The sequence below is a fragment of the Pituophis catenifer genome, unplaced genomic scaffold (assembly GCF_029215685.1).
Source record: "Pituophis catenifer annectens isolate HBS135680 unplaced genomic scaffold, rPitCat1.0.hap2 SCAF_1, whole genome shotgun sequence".
NCBI lineage: Eukaryota > Metazoa > Chordata > Lepidosauria > Squamata > Colubridae > Pituophis > Pituophis catenifer.
In genome coordinates, this window is record NW_027256881.1 from 331085257 (window position 1) to 331110897 (window position 25641).

A 25641-nucleotide genomic window follows, 5' to 3' on the forward strand; every position below is an offset into this window, starting at 1 on the left:
TAAGTTTTAGGACTATCTGTAATGCCATATTAAATAGAATAGCCATGCATTGCAATTGTCAGGCCTGGAAGCCATCTTTTGCATTGAATCTTCAGGCCTGCCACATTTACTATTGTGGGAAACTGGGAGGGGGGATTGTATGGAGTAAGGGTGATATATAGTCATAATAACATTCATTTCTCAGAGAGTCAAGGACATTCTGCCCTGCACATGGAGTGTTGGAACTGGGAGGCATCTCTAGTTGGGACGACGCTTTGATTGGACCATGTGATAGACATGTGGGTGCTGGGCAGGGACTTGGACTTTCCTTTGTGTGGAGAAAACCTGGAAGCTTTCAGATTCTGGTTTTCCCAGATGTGCCAATATGACATTTCTAATAAATTGGAACTTTGAGGAACCTCAAGCCTTGCAATCTTCTTTCGTTGGGGGTGTTACTTGGAACCCTGATAGCAATTGCATGCATCCACGCAAGAGAGAAGGTGACAGCCATTGGAAAAGGCAAGCAGAAGACAGCAATGGAACAAGAGACTGCACAAGAGTGGTCATCTGAAGTTTTATCCACAGAAGGAATGGGAGCTCCTGAGCAAAGCAGGAAAACTTCCACCCACTTTGCAGATTGGGTTTCAATAGATGGCTAAACCTGTCATTCCAGCCTTTTGTTGAAACTCGCCTTCTCCCCCATCCCTAGCCTGCTTCAGGGACAGCACCTGAAGGATGTTTTTCCCATGGCCAGGAGGTCCCCTCAACCACTGCCCCTTAACTCGCTCTGTCATAAGAGCACCACTCGCCAGCTGCATTACAAAGACAGGAATAGAGGCCAGCTACCAAATTATGTTGTTGTGCTCCCACGCGGAAGGAAAACCAGGGGTGAAATGCTACCGGTTCAGACCGGTTCACCTGAACCTCTAGTAAAAAAATGCTACCAGTTCAGACGAACTAGTATTTCCAACGATCCGTTGTGCTGCGCAATTTATATTCGCTAGAAAGCAGGAAATCCTGCTTTCTAGCGAATCTAAATTGCGCGGCACAGCTGTTCCCCCCCCCACTGTTCTACTTACCTTCTTAAGCTTTTTTCAGCGCTGTGCGGTAGCGCCTGCAGTGCGCCTGCACGCAAAGTGCACATTTGGCACACACTGCACACGCGCATGCAGGGACCGGTAGCAGACCTCGAAGGATATCACCACTGAGGAAAACCACATTATATTGGCTACCTTGATGCACCTTTATGTAGCAAACACTCTTCAGGAATATTAACAGAGCTGATGTCAAGGTTGGTCCTTAGGAAGACGTTGCTCCCACCTCCCCAGGTTATAATGCAGCTTCCCACATCTCAGATCACCAACAGGATTGGATGTTGGCAAGAAGAGACCAACTTTGTCCTTCTGAAGACATGATTTTTTTTTTTCTAAAGGCAACATTTCCATTTTGGGGGTGCAATCAATAGGAAGTAGGAATGAGGGTAAAATCAGCAACTTTTATGAAGTTAAAATATGTAATTCCTGCTAAAGAGTGACAGAAGCTACCTTTCCAAAGGTTTATTCTTATAGCACCAAAAAAACCAAGATGCCACTCTTCTTCCCAAAACATCTGATTTTTCTTCTTCTGCCTCCTTGAAAGAGTTCCTTGACTTCATTACATTCCAGACCTAAGCTCCACCTTGTAGGAGCAGGAAAATTCAACAGATGGATTACATGTAGGATTAAAATCCTAAAAGCTTTCCTTTGCTTTTCCTTGGGCAGACTGATAAACTGTCTCCTCCCCCTCGGACAAGTTGGGTGCGGACTTCCTCAAGAAAGTGTGATTTGGGGAAAAAGGAAGAAAAGAAAGTTCCTTTGGCCTGTTGCAGGCAGGTGGCAAATCTCCCTGCAAACACAAAAGTAGGCAAAAATCAGAGCTATAAGAAGGAAGAAGGATTATCTCAATGAAATAATACTGACTTTTAGTTATCACACCTCTTAGTTATTGGCTCTGTGTAATGTACATGTTCTTTTTTTTTAACTAAGATTTTTATGTCACCTGATTTACTACTCTGGACTAATTTCTCCTGTAAATTAACTTCAGAAAGTGCAAAGAAGTTTGATGTCACAAGAGGGATCTATCACAAAAAAGTTGCAGCACTGCAGCTCAGGACCTCAGCAGGTCATGAAGGACTTCAAAGAGTAGCAACAAGTTTTTAAAAATATTTCTTGCTGCTCCATTTGCTACCCCATTTTCCGTTATAAAAGGCTTATTTTAGATTCCACAAGCTCATAAATCAAAGCATGTTTTTTACGCAGCATGTTTAGAAAGCTATTTAAGTTTCGCAATCGGCTCAACCACCAGCTGCCCAACTTCATTTTAACCTTATTTAACGTGTTATGCAAATCTAGCCTATGAGATTGGGGATTTCTCATTTTCTTCTCACTGCACGCTGTATTAATTTTTTTTCCTTCAAAAGACTTAATAACACCATAAACAGAAGCAAGGGACAACACCCGACATATTGGAATACTTCTAACGAATTTTATTTGTGCAGATTAAAAAACTATATCTCCCAAGTTAAAAGACAGTGTTAAATCTAAACCCTGAATGTATTTGTTTGTCTATTTAATGCTAGTATTAAATAAATAGACAAATACATTCTGGGTTTAGATCTACCGTGTTTCCCCAAAAATAAGACCCTGGTCTTATATTTTTTTGAGACCTGAAATAAGCGCTTGGTCTTATTGCCGTGCATTCAAAAGCCCGATTGGGCTTATTATCAGGGGATGTCTTATTTTGGGGGAAACAGGGTAGTAGATCTGTAGATTTCTATATCACCCAGGAGAAGAGTGACTTTTGGCCATATCACATAAAATACACCAAGGGTTGTATTTTATGTGATATGCAGGGGTGAAATGCTCCCGGTTTGGACCGGATCACCCGATCTGGTAGTGATGGAGGAGGGTAGTTCGGAGAACCGGTAGCAAAAATCCCTGCCCCTCCCCCTCCCCCATGCCCAGCTGAGCCGCACAATCATCAGAGGCTTTTTTTTTTTTTCTTTTAAAAGCATTTTTTCTACAACCTCTTCGGCAGAAAAAATGCTTTTAAAAGTAAAAAAAAAAAAAAAAGCGCCTCTGATGATCACGCGGCTCAGCTGGGATCTTCAAAGGCTTTTAAAAAAGCCTCTGCCGATCAGCTGGGATCGTCAGAGCCTTTTGAAAGCATTTTTCGCTGAAGAGGTTGTAGAAAAAATGGTTTTAAAAGTAAAAACAAAAAAAAAAAAAAGGCCACGCCCATCCAGTCACATTACTCCCCCAAGCCTCGCCCACAGAACCGGTAGTAACAAATTTTAGATTTCACCACTGGTGATATGGTTTATCATTTGGAATTATGGTAAATTTGGAATTTACCAAAAGAAGAAACAGACAAAAGAAGAAAACAGGTTTCATACCTGTTAGTATTCGTTCAATGGCCCGTTTTGTGTTGTAGTTTTTGCTTTCTACTAGATTATTTTAGAATAAAATAACAGAGTTGGAAGGGACCCCAACCCGCAGGTTGCAGCCCACTACTGGGCCTTGGCCCGTTCGGAACCTGGCCACGGAAATGGTGGGTGAGCATGTGCACGCATGCAGCTGCATTATGTAAGCCTGCCACTCACACAGATAAGGCCTATGCTTGTGCGTACACTCACCCACTGCTCATGAGTAACCATTCCCTCCCTCTCCCCCTGACCTGCAAGGCTGGAAAGGTTGGGGAACCCTGATCTGAGCCACGGTGGGGCAGTAGTTAGAGTGTAGTACTGCAGGCTACTTCTGCTAATCACTGGCTGCCTGCAATTTGGCAGATTGAATCTCACCAGGCTCAAGGTTGACTCATCCTTCCATGATCCTTCCGAGGTGGGTAAAATGAGGACCCAGATTGTTGGCGGCAATATGCTTATTCTGTAAACTGCTTAGAGAGGGCTGTAAAGCCCTGTGAAGCGGTATATAAGTCTAAGTGCTATTGCTATCTAGTCCTACTCTTTGCTCAAGCAGGAGAGCCTATCCCATTTCAGACAAATTTTAGAATGGGCTCTCTGTTTGATTTAATATTTTTTATTGTTTTGTATTTTCCCTAGTTTACTACCCCACCTGGAGCCTACTGGAGTTGGGCAGCCAATAAATTTAAATAAATACATTCAGTTTTTTAAATTTAATAAATAATAATATGATGCTAACGCAGTGCAATATAAGCAAAGCCAGAATAAGTCATAGAATAATGTCTCCCCAACATCTTTTTATCCATTCAAGATGAGTGGGGAAACAACCAGGAATAGTTCTTGGAAAAAAGCGATACTTGCCTTATACAAGCTGCAAACCAAATTGAAGAGAGACTCTTGTGCCTGAGTTTGAAGTTTTTCAGAGTGCTCCTGAGAAAAATAAACAAAGTGGAGGGAGACATTTTCACCCATGGCAGTAGACCAATGAGTCTGGTTACTCTGCAAGTAGATTTCATCAGGAGACGTGAATATAGGAAGTCCTTGATGTACGACCACAATTGAAACCAAAATGTATATTGCTAAGCGAACCATTTGTTAAGTTAGTTTTGCCCCATTTTGCGACCTTTCTCGCCACAGTTGTTAAGTGAATCGCTGAGGCTGTTAAGTTAGTAAAACAATTGTTAAATGAACCTGGTTTCCCCATTGACTTTGCTTGCCACAAGATCACAAAAGTTGATCACATGACCCCAGGACATTGCAATGGTCATAAATATGAACCAGTTGCCAAGTGTCCAAATTTTGATCACAGGACCAGAGAGATGTGGCAATGGCTGCAAGCGTGAAAAACATTCATAAGTCACTTTTTTCCGTGCCACTGTAACTTTGAATGGTCACTAAATGAACTGTTGTAAGTCCAGAACTTCCTCTATCAGCACTGTGCAAAATGTTTAAGAATTGAGTTTATGCTCAACACAGTCATTCATAGCACATTCCAAGCTCAAAAGAATCCAATTTTGACCATAAAAGGTATTTTCAACCTCACAACAATTTGGAAATGATCAAAATAACAGTAAGATGAACCCAATATTGTCACATCAACCTGTTTCAATCTTGAGACATCCCAAATTTGAATGGGAAGTTTAGAACTCAAGACAAGTCCTGCACTTACAACTGTTACATTGTCCTCGTGGACACATGATTGTGAGCTGGACAGTTGGCAACCAGTATGTGTTTATGACAGTTGCAGCATTGTGATATCACACAATCATCATTTGTGGCTTTCTCGGGGAATTCTAAAAAGCAAAGTCAATGGAGGAAGCCAGATTTGTTTAATGAGCAGGTGATTCACTTAACAACCGGGCAAAAAAGGTTGTACAATGGGGCACAGTCCTATGACAACTTACTTATACAACCCTATTGCTTAGCGATGAAAATTCTGGTCTCAATTGTAGTCGTAAGTTGAGGACTTTCTGTACTATGTAATTAAAAATACATTATTGATTTGCAGAAAGAATATCCGTCCGGTAAACAGCATTCAGTCACCCCCCACTCCAACCCTAATCAAGGGATTACTGTATTTTTCAAACTATAAAACGCACCTAAAGTTACAGGAGGAAAACAAGAAAAAAAGTTTCTGGCCTCTGTGTGTTGCATTTTTGCCCTCCCCGGCCCCCAGAAGCACTCTGCGGTGGTCCGCACAGCCCGTTTTCACCACAAATAGGCCTGTTTTTGCCACAAACGGGCCCATTTTTGGGTCCCCAAGCCCTCCGTGTTTCACGTTTTCGCCTTCCCCAGCCTCCAGAAGCACTCTGCAGCGCTCTGCATGTCCCGCCTGCAGAGTGCTTCTGGGGACCAAGGAGGGCGAAAGCACGACGCACGGAGGCTTGGGAACCCAAAAATGGGCCTGTTTTTGGTGAAAACGGGACATGTAGAGCACTGCAAAGTGCTTCTAGGGGCCAGGGAGGGCGAAAACACGATGCATGGGGGGTTCAGGAGGCCCAAAACATGCATATTCGGTCTATAAAATGCACCTAAATTTTCACCCACTTTTAGTGGGGGGGAAAGATGCATCTTATACTCCAAAAAATACGGTACAAGGTCGTAAAAAGAAAAAAAAATGTTGGAAGAAGATGTAGATCTCTCCTTTTACATTGTGGTTTAGCAACAATTTTTTTGTAACATCACCATTGCAGCTCTAAGCTAAGAGACCTCAGAGGTCAATCCTAGGATACAATTATTCTCTTCTAAGATGAATACAAGAAGACATGAGGAGGGAACATTACCTCCTGCCTCCATTAACACTTACCCCATTGATGAGAATCCATGGCACATACTCATGATGTGGTTTCAGAGCCCTGGTGAGTTCAGCATTCCTATGCATAAGCTTGTTACCTAGGTCTCCATTCACACATGCGTTGATATCTGCTAGAGAGGCGTTAGGGGCGTACAATTTCAGGCACTGCAGAAACAGAATGGACAATCCTTATTGCTTTGAAACAAGAATGAGCAGTTTTATTAAACCCGTTCCATTGATCCCTGGAGCCTCTAATCACAACCACTGAAAGATGAAGGTGGATTCACTGCCTTTGTAAACCCTGCTGCTATAGAAGCCGATGAATTATTTAGGCTTTCTCTTAGACCCATCCAGCTTATAGAAATGAGCAAAAAAAAAAAAAAAAAAAAAAGGAATGCAAGTACTATATGAGTTCCTGGAAAAAAATGTGGGATAAAAATTTAAGAATAAATTATACATTATTAGTAAATTTTGCTTTCAATCGACTGGTCACTTATGGCAGAGGTCCCCAACTCCAAGTCCACGGTCTGCTATAGTCCACCGCCTGTTGGGAATCAGGCCGCGTAAGCTGCAGGCGAGCATGCAAAACTCCATTTGCGTATGCACTGAATTACGTGGCACACGCAAAACACCCCTCTCCCCGCTGCTGCCGGTTCACGGAGCCAGAAGGGTTGGGACCACTGACTTACGGCATCTAATATATTTCAGGTAGTTCTTGGTTAATGACCATTTCTTCAGCAACCATTTGAATTTATAAAGGTGCTGAGTGAGGGATACTTACAACCAGTCCTCAAAGTTCCAGTTATCGCAACTTCCCATGGCCATGGGATTGCAATCTGCAACCTTTCTTGACGGCTTCCCCCAAGCAAAATCAATGGGGAAGCCGGCAGGAAATCGGAAGTCAGAATCAGGGGAGGTGCTCGCTTAACACCTCACAGTGATTCACTTAACGACTGTAACCAGAGTCTGTTGGGACTGTCATCGCTAAATGCATGGTGAAATTCCGTTCCCAATTACCATCATTAAGCAAATTAAATTAAAATTTAAATGAGTATTAGCAGAATTCAAACAGTGGGACAAAAGGAGGAAAAGCTTTCCTGATAGTGGAAATGGGACAAAACATAGCTCCCAAAGAAGTTGTAAACTAGGAGCTTCAATTTTACTATCTGAGACTACCATCTAAACTTCTTTGACCATACTGTAGAACAGGGCTGTCAAACTCGCAGCCTGTATGCCGGATGCGCCACGCGCTGGCCGCGCCCAGTTTAGTGAAGGGGGGGGAGTTGGGATATGTCACGTGACACCGCTGTGACAACGTGAGTTTGATACCCCTGCTGTAGAAAGTAAGGAAGATGATCTCGATAGAAATATGCAAGGCATTTTGTGTATTTCCTGGGTTAAAGGAGATGAAACATTTTAAAGTCCTGAGCAATGAGATGGTATTTGGAAGAGGCTCAGGCAGTTACCTCCCTGATTCACCGGAGTATAAGAAGGGGGAGGTGGAAGGTTTGCAAGATGATATTATGATAGACCAGTGATGGCTAGCCTTTTCTGGACTGAGTGCTGAAAGCGTGCGCCCCTCAACCCCCTAAATGCAATGCATGCACATCCCCATGCATCGCTCCGTCCCCCACGCATGCGTGTGCATCTCACCCATGCACCCCAAACCCCACCCATGCACCCCAAACCCTACACGGCCCCTACATGTGCCCGTGTACATGCGCGCATGCCCCCCGCATGCGTCTCACCCCCCCACGCATGCACAACAGAGACCCGAAGACCAGCTGGCCAACAGGAAGCATGTGCACATGCATGACGGAGCAGAGCTGGGGCAACGGCTCGCATACCCACAGAGAGGGCGCTGCTTGCCACCTCTGGCACGTGTGCCATAGGTTCACCATCACGGTGATATACTGTACAAACTTAATAAAACTAGTATTGGTCTTCCAGCGGAATTGGTTTCCTGAACTGGTCTACCTAGTAGAGTTCACACATGCAGTGCGGACACCCGGCTTGCTAGGATTTTTTTCAGCTTTCTCGCTTGTATTCAGCTTTTACTTATTCTCCTTAATTTTATTATTAATTTATTCTCTGGCACAGTCCCTCGGCCAAGTTAAAAACCGAGTGTTTGGCCTTGTTGTGACTCCGACCCCCGAGCCCGTCTTATCGGAGGGAGAAGACTCCGAAAGTGAAGGAGAGGAGTTGGCCAGGCCTCCCTCTCCAGGACCCTCCTCTTTGGCAATGCCTCAGGTGTCTCCTGAAGGAGAAGAGATAGGCCAGGAGCCAGGCATCTCCAAGCAGCCGCAGTTAGACAGCGACGGAGATAAGTCTTGGCTGCATCCCCTCCAGCGTCGGAAAGACAAGCGCACGCAGCAGAGAAGGAGGCGTGCCAGAGATTAAGCTGAGTCACTGGACCACACCCCACAGGGGATAAAAGGGGGTGTGGTGGACATTCAAGCTTTGTGACGGACAAAACTGAACAGCTAGCAAGTCATACTATGTCTCTGGAACTTAGTTATCTGCCTTCCTTGGATTTATTATGGACTGGACTTGACAATTCTTTGGCTTTGTGAATTTATTTTGGTTTATCTGACGGAGGAGGAACACCTTCCTCTGTGAGTAAAGTTTTTGGCAAGCAGCTACTGGGTTGCTGCCAATTCTGTTATCGAAGGAAATTATTGTCTGCAAGTTTATTTTAACTCCTGGCTGACTGTTTGTGTGCGTGTGTGAGACAGGGACAGAACAGGCCTTAGTTCTACCATCCCTCCCTTCCTCCCTCCCTCCGAGGTCTCCCTGTTATTCTTGATCAGATCAGAATTGCAGGAAAACCCGTGGCATACCAGTGGCAAGCTGGTGACGACATCTGTACTTGACTCCATGCAGAAGATGAGTAGAAAATCGAAGTTCGGGTACAGATGACTGATACAAGCCTAGTGAAGACAGAGCACAAGGGTTAGGGCAGGGCTGTCCACAGCATAAAGTCAGAAAATCAAGCTTATAGCTACAACACACATCTACATCAATGGGCATAAAAAGGCAACACCATGGCTGCCACCTCGACTTTTTTGACCACACCTTCAAACACCCCTGCAATGGGGACAACAAGGAGAGATGGGGAAGAGGGTGAAGAAAGGAGAAAAACCATCCAGTGGAGAATGCCAGTGCCTAGGGGTTTAGGCTATTCTAAATCCTATTGTCAAAACTTTAATTAATGTTAACAGATGGAACCAACATTTAAACAAGCTAATAATTCTGAAAAAAGGAAGACATAAGAATCTTCCTTTCTTTCACCCACCCCCCTCCTCCCATCATTTATTGCCTTTCCCCATGCTTCCCAACCTGGACAACTTTAAGATGTCTGAACTTCAACTCCCAAAACTATGTGGCTGGGGAATTCTGGAAGCTGGATTCCAACATATGGAAGTTGCTAAGGTTGGGAAACACCCTTAGAGCAAATGAAGTACAGGCAGTCCTTGACTTACAAGTTCATTTAGTGACTGTTTGAAGTTACAATGGGACTGAAAAAGCGACTTGTGACTGTTTTTCACACTTATGACCATTGCAGCATCCCCATGGTCACGTGTTCAAAATTCAGAGGCTTGGCAACCAGGGTGGATAAAAATCAATGATTTTTTTTAAAAAATCAAAAAAATTGAATTTTTTTTATTTTTATCGAATTTATTTTAATAAAAAACTTTTGGGGTAAAAATCTATTGTAAGATAGTTTTCTATTTAAGATACATAAATAATTTAGTTTATTCAGCATGAAATGGAGCTTAGTTATGTAGCATGAGGCTGTATATTCTGCAACACTGGGACTATCGGTGAGTCAATAGCGGGTCAAAGGAGTAGCAGAGATGACAGTTGCTCTTTAAAAATTATGATTTAAATCGAGTTGATTTAAATCAAGCTTTTTTACTAGTGATTTAAATCATGATTTAAATCAACTCGATTTAAATCAAATCCACCCTGTTGGCAACTGACTCATATTTATGACAGATGGAGTGTCTCAGGACCACATGATCCCCTTTTGCGACCTTCTGACAAACGAAGTCAATAGGGAAGCTAGATTCACTTAACAACCGTGTTACTCAACAACTGCAGTGATTCACTTAACAACGGTGGCAAGAAGGATCATAAAACGGGGCAAAATTCACTTAACAAATGTCTCACTTAGCAGCAGACATTTTAGGTTCAATCATGGTCGTAAGTCGAGGAGTACCTGTATGGTCTGGGGGGGGGGATATGGGCTCTTTTCCTATCTTTTGTGAGTTTCTACAAATAGACGTTTAACATGCAAACTGGCTGCTGAAGCTTGGCAGATAATTAAGGCATCCATTTCACCCTGAAATCCACTCCCGAAATGGGCCTTTCTCCTCCTTCCTGAGGCCCTTGACACATCACACACAGCTTTGGCTTGTAAGTTTGTGCTCTAAGGCATGCTGCTGTGTAGATGGGGGGGTCAAACTCAATTTCATTGAGGGCCGCATCAGGGCTGTGGTTGACCTCGTGAGGGGGCAGTGGTGGGTTGTTCCCGGTTCTGTCAGGTTCTTTACCGGTAGTAAAAGTGGCGGGAGGCTTTGCCCACCCGCCCGGACATCATAATGGATGATCTGCGCATTCGCAGAAGCGTGCGCGCTCCCGTTGCGAACCGGTAGTAAAGGTAAGTAGAACCCACCCCTGGGGGTGGTGGCAGGGTGTGGCCAACTGGTGGGCATGGCCAACTGAATGGGCGTGGCCATCTTGAAACCACTCCCCAAACTGCTGGCATGTTTCTTCTTTGCACTGGGTAGACTGGACCTAAGCCACGCTGACCTAATCTTTCTTCTTCGCATTGAGTAGACCAGGACAGCCCCACAGGCCGGATCCGACCATATTGCAGGCCAAATCCAGCTCACAGCAGTGGTGGGTTGCCCCTGGTTCACACCGGTTCTATAGAACCGGTAGTAAAACCGGCAGGAGGCTCCGCCCACCAACGTCATCAAAATGCTTCTGCGCATTGCACAGAAGAACATACGTGTGCGTGCGCAAGCAAAGCAAGCCCATGCGCGCGGCCCCGTTGCAAACCGGTAGTAAAGGTAAGTAGAACCCACCTCTGGCCCACAGGCCTTGACTTTGACACCCCTGGTGTAGATGCAGGAAGCCATTTCCAAGTTGCAACCTGGGCAAGGTTGATCTGCTCCAATAGGTCATTCCCACATCCCATCCCCACCCCCAACTATTCTCACTTTATCAGTTACTCTATAAGCACAAACCTCTATCATGTTCCCCAAGCATTCCTCTTCCCCATGCTGGCATTCAAAGTGCCATTTTGTGGCCTCTTTCTTCTCCTGTAAGATGATAAATGGAGTGGATGAGAAATCTGGACAAGGAATCGTCTCCATAACATCTTCAGTCATTCTGCTGCACCCAGGGATATTCTCCTACCTCTGCATTCCCGTAGGGGACTAAAGTGATGTTCATGATATCTCCTAGCATCAACCAAGTGGGAAAGAGCATCAGCACAAGAAACTCGCGGCAACCAGGACAGAGGGATTCATAGTAGAGGCTGATAGAGACAGGGTCGGCTTTCGGGGTGTTGGAGATCAACCTGGTGCAATGCTTCTCCACCTGCAAAGAAAGGAAAGTCTGCATCAAGACGGGGTGTTCGTGGTTTGACTGCCTAGTATGCCAGCAAATTAAAAAGGCAGTTGTCTTCCTTGGATAGAGCCAAAGAAAATACTTCTTTTTCATAGCTTATACTGTATATGAAAAAGGGATGGAGTGGCTCAGTGGCTAAGAGGCTGAGCTTGTCGATCGAAAGGTTGGTAGTTCAGTAGTTCAAATCCCTAGTGCTGCGTAACAGGTTGAGTTCCCGTTACTTGTCCCAGCTTCTGCCAGCCTAGCAGTTTGAAAGCATGAAAAAAATGCAAGTAGAAAAATAGGGACCACCTTTCGTGGGAAGGTAACAGCGTTCCATTCGCCTTTGGCATTTAGTCATGCTGGCCATGGAGACGTCGTCAGACAGTGCTGGCTCTTTGGCTTTGAAACGGAGATGAGCACTGCTCTCTAGAATAGGGAATGACTAGCACATATGTGCGAGGGGGAACCTTTACCTTTACCTATACTGCATATGTTCTGCTGGTTCATTCAAAAGAACTTTAAATGGAAAGGCAAAAATCCAAATTTTTTGGAAAGGCAAAAAATAATCAGCATCTGGATAATTCTGTCATGAGGGTGGCAGTTCTTTCTCTGAGCTTGCAGGTTGGTTTCTGTACATTTTGTTACCATGTTGGGTAACATCTTCAACGGAATTTAGGGGAATGTCAGTGTCAGTATTTTTCTAAGGGCTTCATGTGGTCAGTAGGTCTTGTGATGAGGAGGTCACATCAGGTGAGGGTCACATCAAATGAAGGTCTTGTGATGGGATTGGTGTGGGTCCCATCACAAGACTCTCACCTGACATGAACCACACCTGATCCATCATAAGACCTTACCTGACGTGACTTCGCCATCACAAGACCTACTGACCACACGAAGCCCTTATAAGCAGAAGAACACCGACATTGATATCTCCATCAATTCTGCTGAAGATGTTACAAAACCTTCAGAAACCAACCCACAAGCTTGGAAAATGAATCTCCACCCACATCCTACACCCAAGCTACAGGTATTTGTCACTACGGCAAGTCTATCATGCTAGAGAAAAACTCCCTGCTGTGGCATCCATCAATACAGTGCTACCAGAGGGCGAAATGGATGGTTCCCGGTGCTGCCACCTACTTATCCTCTGTAACCATGGGAATCCATTACATGACCTACCTTTAAAAAGGCAAAGAGGTTTGTAAGGGAGAGGGAAATTCAAGTACTTGTGGGTAATCACTTTGCTAGAAGAATAGGCAAGCATTTCACTGAAAGTTGCAATTTGGCTATAAATGTTGTCATGAAGATGTTCCACCTATACAATATCATCCCCCTGAAAGTCAAATGGGGCCCAGTACCTGCAAGGTTTTAAAAGTTGGGATGGCAGGGTCTGGAAGCGTAATAGAGTTGGCCAATTGTTTTAGGAGACTGGACTTCTCCTCTGTCTTCGTTGCTCTTCCTTTTCAGCCTGTCCCCAGTCAGCATAGACCTCATCCATCACTAAGACCAGGGGTGAAATGTTCCCAGTTTGGACCGGATCGCCCGATTTGGTACCAGAGAACTGGTAGCAAAAATCCCTGCCCACCCCCCCATGCCCAGCTGAGCCATGCAATTATCAGAGGCTTTTTTTTTTTTTACTTTTAAAAGCATTTTTTCTACAACCTCTTCAGCCAAAAAAATGCTTTTAAAAGTAAAAAAAAAAAAGCCTCTGATGATCGTGTGGCTCAGCTGGGATCGTCAGAGCCTTTTAAAAGCATTTTTTCTACAACCTCTTCGGCCGAAGAGAATGTAGAAAAAATGCTTTTAAAAATAAATAAATAAATAAAAGTTGGCCACGCCCACCCAGTCACATTACCCCCCCCCAAGTCATGCCCACAGAACAAGTAGTAACAAATTTTACATTTCACCACTGACTAAGACCCCTTAGTGCAGCCCCCTGCAGCCGAAATGGGGAAGGTCTGACTTAAGGACCTTGTCTGTCTTGTGGGGTTTTTGGTGTTCTCTGAGCTGGTTGTTTCCTTTGCAGATGTTTCATTATCCAACTAGGTAAGATCTTCAGTGCTAGAAGAGTAATGCATTATCATTTGGGTAACGAAATTTCTGCAAGAAAACCACCAAGCTCAGAAAGCACCAAGGATTCCAAAATTCATCCCTGAGCTACAAATTTTCCCTTGTCTGAGCTGGTGTCTCTGCTCTTCCTTTCCCACACCTTTGGGCCAGCCCTCAAATGTGGAACCATGTGAAATTAACAAACAGGGGGGAAAATGTATGTCAGTGATTGCATGACCTCCATAGATGCCACACACTAAATAAATAACGATGTAGCTCCAGGCTACTTCCCTGTTTTAAACCTTAGGACGTTTCTTTCAGGAAAAAATGCCTTCCACAACCAGTGTGGACTGTTATAAACACAGCCTGATTATTATACAATGCACAGATCTAATTGTGAAAGATTGTACCAAGGAAGGTGACAATTAAAAAAAAAAAAACCTCACATGCTTTGATTCACACGCCTCCCAAGAATTCATCCATTTCCTTTCTTTGTAAAGAGAAGTGAAAGTGTGAGGCTTTGCCAAAAACGGAGCCGATTTATTTTACCCAACCGTGGGGTTTTCTGTCTGAAATTTTCCCTAATAAAATGGGTTGGGCCAAAAGAGGATGTGCAGAGTCTCTTTTATTACAATCTAGCTGCAAAGGTTTTGTTTGCAAGGGGGCTTTTGAATTGGGAGCACAGACTCCCAACTTTCTAACTGCAGGGGAAAGTAGGCCGATAGTACAGGTAGTCCTCAACCTATGACCACAATTGGGATCCTCACTAAGCAATGTGGTCATGAAGTGAATCACGCCAGACGCCACAACCTTTTCTGTTCCATTTGTTATGCAAATCACGGCAGTCATTAAGTGGATCACGAAGTTCTCAAGCAAATCCAATTTCCCCCATTGACTTTACTTGCTGGAAGACCCCCCTGGGAAGGCTGCAGGTGATGATCATGTGACCACAGGACACAGCAACTCTTTAAATGCATGCTGCAATGGACATTAAGTGCAAGGACTGGTCATTAGTCGTTAATTTAGTTAACTAATTTCAGTGGGGTTAAAACTGCCTCCTTGAAAATTTTCTTGCTTCCCTCATTGAAAACTTTTATAAATGTAAACATTTTAATTCTAAAATTCTAACGTTTTAATTTTTATACACTGGTTCATATTTTGATGCTGTATTGTATCCCGCCCAGAATCCTTTTTTGAGAGAGATGGGTGGTTCCGAAATGTAATCAATGAATCACTTTTCTGAGTGGCAATCCTGTAATTTTGCATGTTGTTAAACAAATGGTATGTCAGCACTGGAACGAATGTATTTTGGAGTGCTGATATCGAGAACTATCCCTGCTAACTTCCTTAGGTCCAGAATTGGTAAGAACCCTAGTTCAGTTTTGAAATAAAATTCCTTTCAATGTTTATTTGAAAGGCTGCTCCATTACAAAAACGCCATTAGTTCGCATTCAAAAATAAAATTGGAGAAACGGGGAGATCCTTGTGCGGTTAGCTAAACTGTGCTCAGCCATTGTCTGTTTAGCCATTAGCTGAGTATGCCCAATACGCATAAGCCTTAAATCATGATTTGCAAACCAAATGGAAGTATTTGCGCAACCCAAGGAGCCATCATTTGCCCTGTGTCTTCCTTTTTAAAAAAAAATTCATTGAGGAACCACTTTTTGGCATGAGAAAGTCATTCAAAAACACAGCAGGAACAGACCGTACACCTGATAATACACATTAAAATAAGGATGTGATTTGCTTATGGAATAGCTGCATAACTTATTTTAATAAGCATTAGGACTTCATTTATGCCTGGAAATTAGCGGGAGGCCATTGCTGTTCCCTATTCAAACAGAAAGGTAGCACAAATGTATGCCAGCTGACAGAAAGTATATATGGTTGTGGATTTAGAGAAAGGATACCAAAATGTGAATAAGCTTGAATTAAAACACTTCTGAACTCTTGCCAAGAAAATTGCAGGGACTAGTCCAGGCAGTTGCCAGGAGTCAATGTTGACTCAAATGGCACACACACAAACAACATTCTGCATGGCAGATATGGAGCCTAATGTTAGTTACTAAATGCAGTAACAGCAGTTTATGATGGAAGAAAACTATGAGAAAGAGGTAGGTAGGGAGTTAGAGAGAGAGAGAGAGAGAGAGAGAGAGAGAGAGATGATAAATATGGATTAGCGTATGAACATGGTGAAAGGAAGGATAATTTATAAGGGTGGAACAGTCCATAATTGGTACTGTATGTACCAATTTTGCAGTATGTACTGCAAAATACTGATTTTGCAGTATTTTGTTCGCTTTTTTTAAAAATGTTTTCAACTGACTATTGCTCATCCGTTTTCTGCACTTTGCACTGCATAATTCAGATGCATCACAATACAATTTTCATCACAGCCAGTCAATGGGGCCCACACATCTAGAGAGTAAGGGAAGCAAAAGGGGATGTTTTGAAACGAGTGGCTGGGGAGTTAAAGTCCACAAGTTTTAAAGTTGCCAAGGCTAGACATCCTTGCTTTAAAACTTGGAGAGGATGCTGGTTTCTACACAATTTAGGCTGAGTTCTGTGAGACCATTTTTTAATATGTACTACCGGCATATACTGCCTTTTACTTCCTGATCAAGCCTGCTGTTTCCACCCCCTATTCCTTATGCATAGGTTCCAGGAATTTCTGCCTACTCCCTGCTCTCCCTATTGCATAGCTGAGAGAAATTAAAAATCCAAGTCCTCTGGCATTAAAGGAGGAGCAGCAAGGGGAAAAAAACACCAATGTTTTGCAGGTTATTATTGAGCTATGGATCCACCCTTCTCCTTGGATAATGAGCAATACTTAACACCAACAAAGGCTTAAGACAATAAGTCAAAATTTCACCTTGTTGGCCTCTACAGGAAGCATTTTAAAAGAAATGTCTGGCCAACTCCTATGATTGGGATAAGAGAGTTATGAAGATCTTCCCTTTTTCAGGGAAGGTCATGGGTCTGGACTTCGGACCTTCTGTTATGAATTTCTTCCATCTGATCATCCTTTAGGAAACTAGTGAATGAAGGAAAAACATAGTAACTGTCTAGTGATTCTTCATTGACAGCATGAGTTCTTTGGAAGCCCTGACTCAAAAGTCCTTTGCTTGGCTTCACAGCCTTCCTTCCTTCCTTCCTTCCTTCCTTCCTTCCTTCCTTCCTTCCTTCCTTCCTTCCTTCTTCCTTCCTTCCTTCCTCCCTTCCCCTCCTCTTCCCTCCCCTCCCCTTTTTTCTGGCATTGATAAGATAATATCAATAGTGCACACACACTACCTAAACAGACCAACCTTTACCCCACATAGGTCTCCCTATTACTTTTCTGCTGGAAAATAAACCATACCAATAAAGGAGAATATTTGTAGCTCAGGGTTAAAATGAGGGGTGCGCTGATGATGTTAACCTAGTTTGGGTAATGAAACCTCTGCAAGAAAATAACCAAGATCAGAGGGCACCAACCATCCCACCCCACCCCACCCCACCCCATAATAAAACGTCCCATCTTTTCGATGGGGATCCTTTTCTATCATCTTGACGGTTTGAGCTGCTTGCTTTCTTTCCTTTCCTTGAGCGGCTTTTTAGAGTGGATTTGTTCTTTTTGACAATGCGGAGAAGAGCCAGCACCGGTGAAAAGGGTGAAGGTTCTGACTCAGGACGGAGAGATCTGGGTTTTAGTCCTCTCTCGGGCACCCAAATGCCAACTGGGACGACGCTTTCTTTCATCCTCCAAATCAGAGTCAAGCCCGCTGAAATTCAAAGCCCTGCCCCAGTGTTTCTCGACATGCGTGGGCTGCAACTTTTCGGGGATCGCTCAGGGGAGACTAGCAAAGAGGGGGGGGGGGGAGAGAAACAAGCAGCCTTCTGCAGCAGGAGATTGCAAAGCACCCGGTTCGAAGCCGCCCCGGCGCGCCTCATGCAAACGGGTTATCGGCGTGCAAGCCCGGCCACCCACTCGCTTACCTGGCAGGCTTGGGCGATCTCTTTGGAACTGCACCAAAGTTGCGGCGGATAACCGCACGTCGGCCTGTTACTTTCCCCGCAGGAGCTCGCCCAGAGGCTGCCCGCGATGAGGAGAAGAAGCCAACCAGCCATGGCGAAGCGCTCCCAAATCTTGGGCGCCAAGACCAGTTTGGCGGGCCTTTAAACTCTCTCCGCCTCGGCCCGCCCCCTTTCCTGCTCGGGGCAACCTGTTTTTCCTCTTTGGCTGCTCTTCGTGACTCAGCCGGCCTCGGACGGCCCTTGGTCTTGTGCGCCTTTCCTACTGTTTGAAATCCACCCGTTTTCTGGGAAGGTTGGGAGTTTCGGATGCCGTCACCCAGGCGCATGATTGCATTTCTGCTATCTGAGGGGGAAAATGCAGATACGACCAGCAAAATTGATTACAGACGAGCAAGATGTTGCTGATTTGCAAAGAGGTTGAAATATAACCCTGTATCTGATTCTATTCATTCTCACAATAAGTTTCTGGGATGACCGTTGCTCCTTTCCCTTAACTCTCCAATGCGCCTTGAAAGCCTTAAATGTGCCTGCCCAAATTCCAGTTCTGGACTACCAAGGGAAGAGAGCTAGTAGTACTTTTGCTTCCCAGCTGGCACCGAAAGCTGAAAGAGGGCTCTAGTTTTCTAACCAAGCTGGGACACTTGAATGAATGTATTTTTGGAAGTTCCTTTTGTCTTTTTTAGTAAATGGAGTTTCCAGATTTTACAAAGAAAAAAGCTGCATCTTTATATAAGGAGTAGGAAGCTTAGTTTAATTTGTCTCTGGCCCCATCCCTCTGAAATATTAAAAATTTATGCATTCCAGATAAGGGATATGGAGCTCAGTGGCTAAGACGCTGAGCTTGTCAATCGAAAGGCCGGCAGTTCAGCGGTTCGAATCCCTAGTGCCACATAATGGGGTGAGCTCCCATTACACTGTTCCAGCTTCTGCCAACATAACAGTTCGAAAACCCGTAGAAAATGCAAGTAGAAAAATAGGGACCACCTTTGGTGGGAAGGTAACAGTGTCCCGTGCGCCTTTGGCGTTTAGTCATGCCGGCCACATGACCATGGAGATGTCTTCGGACAGTGCTGGCTCTTCAGCTTTGAAATGGAGATGAGCACCGCCCCCTAGAGTCAGGAACAACTAGCACATATGTGCGAGGAGAACCTATGTGCATTCCAGAGAAGCAGCCTGGAATTGAGGAAAACTTCCTAACAATGAGGACAATTAACCAGTGGAACAGCTTTGCCTTCAAAGGTTGTAGGTTTTTAAGAAGAGACAGGAAATCCATTTGTCTGAAATGGGTCTCTCCTGCTTGAGCAGTGGGCTGGACTAGAAGATCTCCAAGGTCCCTTCCAGCTCTATTCAGATTCTCATTTTCTGGACCTTAACAACAGCCATTGGTCACTAGGATGCAGGCCAGGGTTTAGTTCGTTCCTTGCCATTTCCAAATTCAAGGCAATTGTCTTTGGACTACAAATTGAATGGGGGAGGTGGGGGAGGGTTTGAAAAAGAGCTGAAGTATTGAGCAATTGTGATGGATGCATCTTAGTTGCCTGCAGGCTGAATTCTCTGAGTGGTTTAGTAAACATAATTTTGTTTAATTCATTCAATAATTAATCCTCTAATTGTTATTGGACTCAAAACATCACTGGCAACAGGGAGGCTGATGAACTGAGTTTTCTTCAGGGGCTAAACTGCATTTCTATGTGTCTGTCTATATGGACCCTGAGGAGAAATGTCTGCAGCACACCTTAGCTTGACTGCAGTGTACAGGTATTATGTACCAAATGTCTATTTTTCCCAAATTTGCAATTCAAAACTTGTTTTCTGCTGCCAGAAGCATGGTGGGGGATGATGTGTAAAGTCCAAAAATGTACTTGAATCACCAGAATGTCAAAGAGAGAGACTAAAGAGGCTGGCTAGAGTTAAATTTTAAATTGATTTTAAATTGGATCGTTTTAATTTACGGCCAAAATATTTAATTATTTTAAACTGTTTTTTAAATTTTGTATGTTCTGTTTTTTACTTTGGCTGTTCACTGCCCTGAGTCCTATTTGGAGAAGGGCGGTATAGAAATGGAAACAAACAAACAAACAAATAAATAAATAAATAAGAGGCTTGGAAAAATATCAGCTTTAATTTGTACGAAGAAGAGCTGGGTAGACCATACCACTATATATAGACAAAGAGCATGCAGTGAAAGGCCACACCTTGGGGAAGGTATGGCCTCCATTTATACCTTCAGAGGCCCCGTGGTCCATGCCTTCCTTTGGTAGTGCAGCAAGGAACAGGGGGGTTGAGTGCTTAGCAACACAGTTATCAGGCTCGGAGTTTTACAAAAAAAGAAGATAACAGGTAACAAAAGTTCCAGAGGCAATTCTAATTCTAAGCAAAGCAATTCTTACAGAAGGAAAACAGCAAGTTATTATTATGTCCCAGTAATTCTACTTATTCTTCTATTATTATGTCCCTACAGTTGGAAAATAGAGTGAGGGGAGAAGACAAGGCTTCAGAGAAACAGATCCTAAGTTGTTAATTTGGAAAAGAGAAGGTGTGTTATATCATCAACTTTCCCCAATCCAGTACAGCCTGGGTGACAAGCAAACACCACCATCTCTGCACTATTACTGGTGGTTTCAGGATACGGAGTTTGAGCAACACAGAAGAGCCAAGAGAACATGAATGGGATAGGATCTCCTGCTTGAGCAGGGTGAAAAGCAGTGGTGAAATTTGAACTGGTTTACTATGCATTGTACACCACGCATACCAAAAGGAGGCATGGGGTAAGTAGAACAGTGCGGGGGGGGGGAATCAGCTGTGGCGCACAATTTTTTTTTACTTTTAAAAGCATTTTTTACAACCTATTTGGCCGAAGTAAAAAAGAAAAGGTTCTGACGATCGCGCGGCTCAGCTGGGATCATCAGAGCTTTTTTTTAACCCTTTAATAGCATTTTTTAAAAGAAGCGGCAAGCAGGCAAGTGGGCAATTGGGGGTGTGTGGGCGTGGGGGGCAGAGATTTTTGCTACCGGTTCTCTGAACCACCTGCCGCCATCGCTACTGGATCGGCCGATCTGGTCCGAACCGGAAGTATTTCACCCCTGCCTCAAAGGTCCCTTCCAGTTCTATTCTGATTCTAATTCATTTTATTTCTGGTGGCCCAATACCAATTGGTGTCCTTGTGCAAGTTTACTAACACAGAGCAGGAAAGTAGGAGAAAGATCATTCAAGGTTGCCTATTTGTCAAGTTAAGAAAACACATTTTGAAGAATGTGATTTAACTATGATCGTTGCAAGAATAGATGTTAGCGGATGTGACAGATATGCAAGCTCAGGTGAGAAACCAAAGGATCACTATTCAGGTTCCTCCACCTTTTCCTCATGTAAATGCAAGAATGTTCGCCATTGGGAGAGTCATCTTCAGAGTAGGCCATTCCTCTAGGTTTAGACGAGTGTTTAAAATGAGTGGAGTTAAATTCCCTGAAATCTTCAGTCATCTTGCTGGATTAGACTACAGTATATAGATATCTAAATCATCAAACCCCAGAAAAATTGTGAGTTTGTGAGTGGTGATGATGACATTTATGCTTTCATAATATGTTCTATGCAATATTTAGCCGTGTCAGAAGCCCCAAGTATCATGTGGTGTGATTGCCATGGGATTATATAACTATCATGACTCAACAAACATATGACACTGTGTTTCACAAGTCAGCACAAATATGCTGAATGTGAATAAGGCAAAGATTGTTGTGTTTCAGCTCCTTCCCGTGTTGTGTTGTGTTTCCCCTATCGCTGTGTCTCCAGAGCTCCTAGAATGTCCCAATTTCCATTCTCTACAATGATTGATGATCAAATGACATTGCACCCATTCACTGATCTCCCTGCAAAAATTGTATATTTTCATTCATCTGCATGATCTAGTGCATTTTCAGAGAAACTGCAGCTTTATTGGTAGATGGTTTGATGTTTCATGTTTAGACTAATCATAAAGTTTGGGTTGGTATTCACAGTTCTTCTCTCCATCCCTTTGTCCTATTCTGGAGCAGTGCCATCAACTCTACTTTTTGTGCCCAAGGCCATATGATACTATGTGACCAATACATCTACTACTGTCAGGGTTCCAAGTAATACCTCCAATGAAAGAAGAATCTGAGGCTTGAAGTTCCTCAAAGTTCCATTTTATTAGAGATGCCATATTGGCACATCTGGGAAAACCCGAATCTGAGACTTTCCAGGTTTTCCCTACTCAAAGGAAAGTCCAAATCCCTGCCCAGCACCCACATGGTCCAATCAAAGCACCGTCCCAACTGGAGATGCCTCCCAGTCACACCCCTCCAGGTGCAGGGCAATATGTCCTTGATTCTCTGAGAAAGGAATGTTATTATGACTATATATATCACCCCTGCTCCACACAATCCCCCCTCCCAGTTTCCCACAGCACTAAATGTGGCAGGCCTGAAGGCTCAATGCAAAAGATGGCTTCCAGACCTGACACTGAGATTCAGAGTGCAAGTGCAGAGTTCTCTAGGACTATGTATCCTTGTTTTATCCCTGTAGTATTTACTGTTTATTGATGATGGTATATTGATGTTTGATAGTTGATCTTTGTTTATTCATATCAGAAGCATCTTCAAGTTACAGTCATATAACATTCAACACTGAGCAAGTAAAAAGGTATAAAATAGGTCATAAAAATATAGTACATAAAAAGCATGTAAAATAAGTAGGATTAAAACGAAATGACATTTCCCCAGTATTGGGTCACATCAAAAGCATTTTTTTTCACCATCAGGAGGTCTTCCTCTGTACATGTTGAAGGATATAGTATCCACCATAACATATGTGAAATGAGTTGTTCTTCTCCAGATTCACACAGTTAACAGTTGATACTACTTGTCTGTGGAAACCAAAGGAGGGATGTTAGATATTGAACTCACAGGATGTAGGGCAACATTTGATTTATTTTTGCTGATTGTCTATGGAGTTTCTCAGTCATGCAGTTCATGGTTGTCCCAAAGGTTTAACTTCAGAACTGAAGAAGCTTCTTGGATGAGAAGTGAAACATCTTCGTGGAAAACAGAGCCCGGCTGCCTTTTGAAAAAGCACCTTTGTGATATTTTTGCTGATTCCAAGACAGTTATGTTTGGACTCGAGAAGAGAATCTAAAACCAAAGTAATAGGACAAGCTACAGTCTCCTGCAGAGTGATTTCATAAACATAGGTTAATTGATTGGCTAACCAAACCTCTGATGTTTGCTGAAGTGAAAATATCACATGACTTTTCACAACTCTAAAATCTGGAACTGAATGTAGATTGTTCTGAATCACTCAACCCACAGTTTTTTTTTTTAAACGGCACACTTCTGCCAAAATTCTGTCACCAAGATAGACATTTGAAAATAAGAAAAAATGTGTTGTTCAACGTATAACCAAAGCAACAGCAATACACTTTTTAAAACTAATTCCACAGTAAATTCATCCATAAATTGTTACCTACCCCACCAGTTTATGGAAATTAGATTAGCAAATGGGAAAAAAAATCTAGTTGTGTAAGATAAAGTAAGAGAGGGAGGTTTCCCCTATAGATATGTTCATATTGTTTTCATGGAAACATACCACCGAGGTGGTTTGCCACTGATTTGTTCCCAGTGTGGTCTACACTAACCAGATATAATCCTGTCTGGGTTTCTTGAGATCTTTCTGTGAATGAGAAACAAACTCTTGCAATACTCTTTTCTAGAGTTGTGAAAGGCTAAGACCAGAATTCCTGCTGCTAAGTAAGGCAGTTGTTAAATGAGTCACACCCATGTTTGCTACATTTAAGTGAATTGTGGCAGCTGTTAAATGAATCATATGGTCATTAAGTGAATATGGCTTCCCCCTTTGACTTTGCTTGTCAGAAGCTGGCTGGAAAGGTCACAAATGGCTATCATAGGACACTGGGACACTGCAGCCATTGTAAATACATGCCATGCAAGCACCCAAATTTTCACCTAGCCCCTAGGCTGAAGCCTGTTAGGAAACAGGTCACATAAGCGAGCGAGTGTACATGAAGCTCCACTTGTTTGAGCGGCAGGTGCTTGCACTCACACACAAAGCTCCACTCGTGTGAGTGGTGGACACTTGCACTCATGCCCAAAGCTCTGCTCACACAAATGGAGCTGGGCACGTTCGCGCCTGCCACTCAAACTGAATCATCCCCTCTCCTCCCTCCGGGCCCCCAAGCTAGAAAAGTTGTGGACCGCCGAGTTACAAGTCACTTTTTTTTAGTGCCATTGTAACTTCAAATAATCACTAAATGAATGGTTGTAAGTGGAGAATTAACCCTATGGGAGCACTTGCTGGGGTGTTTATAAAAAGTGAAGATGGCGATGGAAGAATAATAGAGTACCCAGGGTAGAGTGTTGGATTATAAAATTAACAGAGCTTGCAGAAATGACAACGCTGATAAAAGACTTCTATCCATAAAAAGGACTTTTTATGGATAGAAGAAATGACTGAATTCATACTTATAGATTTGGGGATTAAAAAGGTTTAAAGAGGAAGGAGAAAGAATAAGATGGCAGTTACCAGATAAAAAGAAGGGTAAAAATCATAATTCTATTTTTTCTTTCTCTACTTCTTTTTTCTTATTTTCTATTTCCTTTTCTTCCCTTTAACTGTTTCTAGCTTTATTGAGTTGGAAAGTTCTAACACTTTTTTTTTAAAAAAGGGAGAAGTTATCTACCCAAAAAGTCAAGATAGAAACTGCAAATTTGAAACTGTTCTTTTTTTATGTATGTTGCATGTGATGTTTGCAGTGGTTCTCTTACTGTGGTTAATATCATCCTTTGCTATTTGTGCGCCTTGTTTATAATTATTTTTTAATTGTGACTATTTTATGTTTTTAAAATTAAGTGTGAATCAGAGTCACTTTTATAAGAGAGGGACAACTATGCAACTATTATAAATAAATATAAATAAAGATGGGGCTTTGTTCACATAGTCACATTCAGCATCTTGGCTTTGGCACACAAGTGCAGGTAGTCCTTGACTTACATCCATTTGTTCAGTTGCCATTTGAAGTTACAACAGCACAAAAAAATGACTTATGACCAGTTTTCACACAATTGTGAAAGCATCCCCATGGTCATGTGATAAAATTCAGGCACTTGGCAACTGGCATGTATTTATGACAGTTGCAGTGTCCCGGGGTCATGTGATTGCCATTTGTAACCTTTCCAGATGGTTTCCAACAAGCAAGTCAATACGGGTAATCCTCGACTTACGACCACAATTGAGCCCAAAATTTATGTTGCTTTGAGACATTTGTTGTGAGTTTTGCTCCATTTTACGACCTTTCTTGCCACAGGTTAAGTGAATCGCTGCAGTTGTTAAGTTAGTAGCATGGTTGTTAAGTGAATCTGGCTTCCCACATTTACAAGAGACAGGCGATATATTTTGTTTACAGTATAAATTGGGGCAAGTAAGCATTTTTGTGACTAGGAGCAAGTTCATTTTTAAAAATATTCTGGTTTTGTATGCCACAGGAGATATGTCAATTATTTGTTTTGTGAAGAGGTGGCTTTTTTTTTTTTGCAGCTGGAGAAAAAAAAAAAGAGGAGTTGGAAGTTTAGAAAAAAGGAAGCAATGAATATTGTGTCACCAAAAATCAAGTCTTGTTGCTACCAAGTTGAGGAGCATGGCAACTTTAAAGTGTACTGGCTGGGGAATTCTAGGAGTCGAAGTCCACATGACT

General features: G+C 43.0%; 1 protein-coding gene across 1 annotated transcript; it reads right to left on the reverse strand.

The window, feature by feature from the left end:
• Window positions 1–1306: 1306 nt before the first annotated feature.
• IFI30 (IFI30 lysosomal thiol reductase) lies at window positions 1307–18041 on the reverse strand. Its single transcript, XM_070931736.1, has 7 exons — window positions 17880–18041; window positions 11661–11843; window positions 11489–11563; window positions 9074–9163; window positions 6246–6398; window positions 4301–4369; window positions 1307–1863 (listed from the first exon to the last, which is right to left on the reverse strand). Exons 1-7 carry the CDS (start codon window positions 18009–18011, stop codon window positions 1708–1710), a joined length of 858 nt encoding a protein of 285 aa, XP_070787837.1. The 5' UTR covers window positions 18012–18041; the 3' UTR covers window positions 1307–1707.
• Window positions 18042–25641: the final 7600 nt, after the last annotated feature.

What these genes read in the sequence shown, in the direction of transcription:
- IFI30 (XM_070931736.1), bottom strand. Translation starts at nt 18,011, where the DNA reads ATGGCTGGTTGGCTTCTTCTCCTCATCGCGGGCAGCCTCTGGGCGAGC. An exon ending in GCTTGGGGAACATGATAGAG is followed by an intron (nt 9,164 to 11,488) that starts GTTTGTGCTTAT and finishes TGTCTTCACTAG; the next exon opens with GCTTGTATCAGTCATCTGTA. An exon ending in TGGTTTGCAGCTTGTATAAG is followed by an intron (nt 1,864 to 4,300) that starts GCAAGTATCGCT and finishes TTGTGTTTGCAG; the next exon opens with GGAGATTTGCCACCTGCCTG.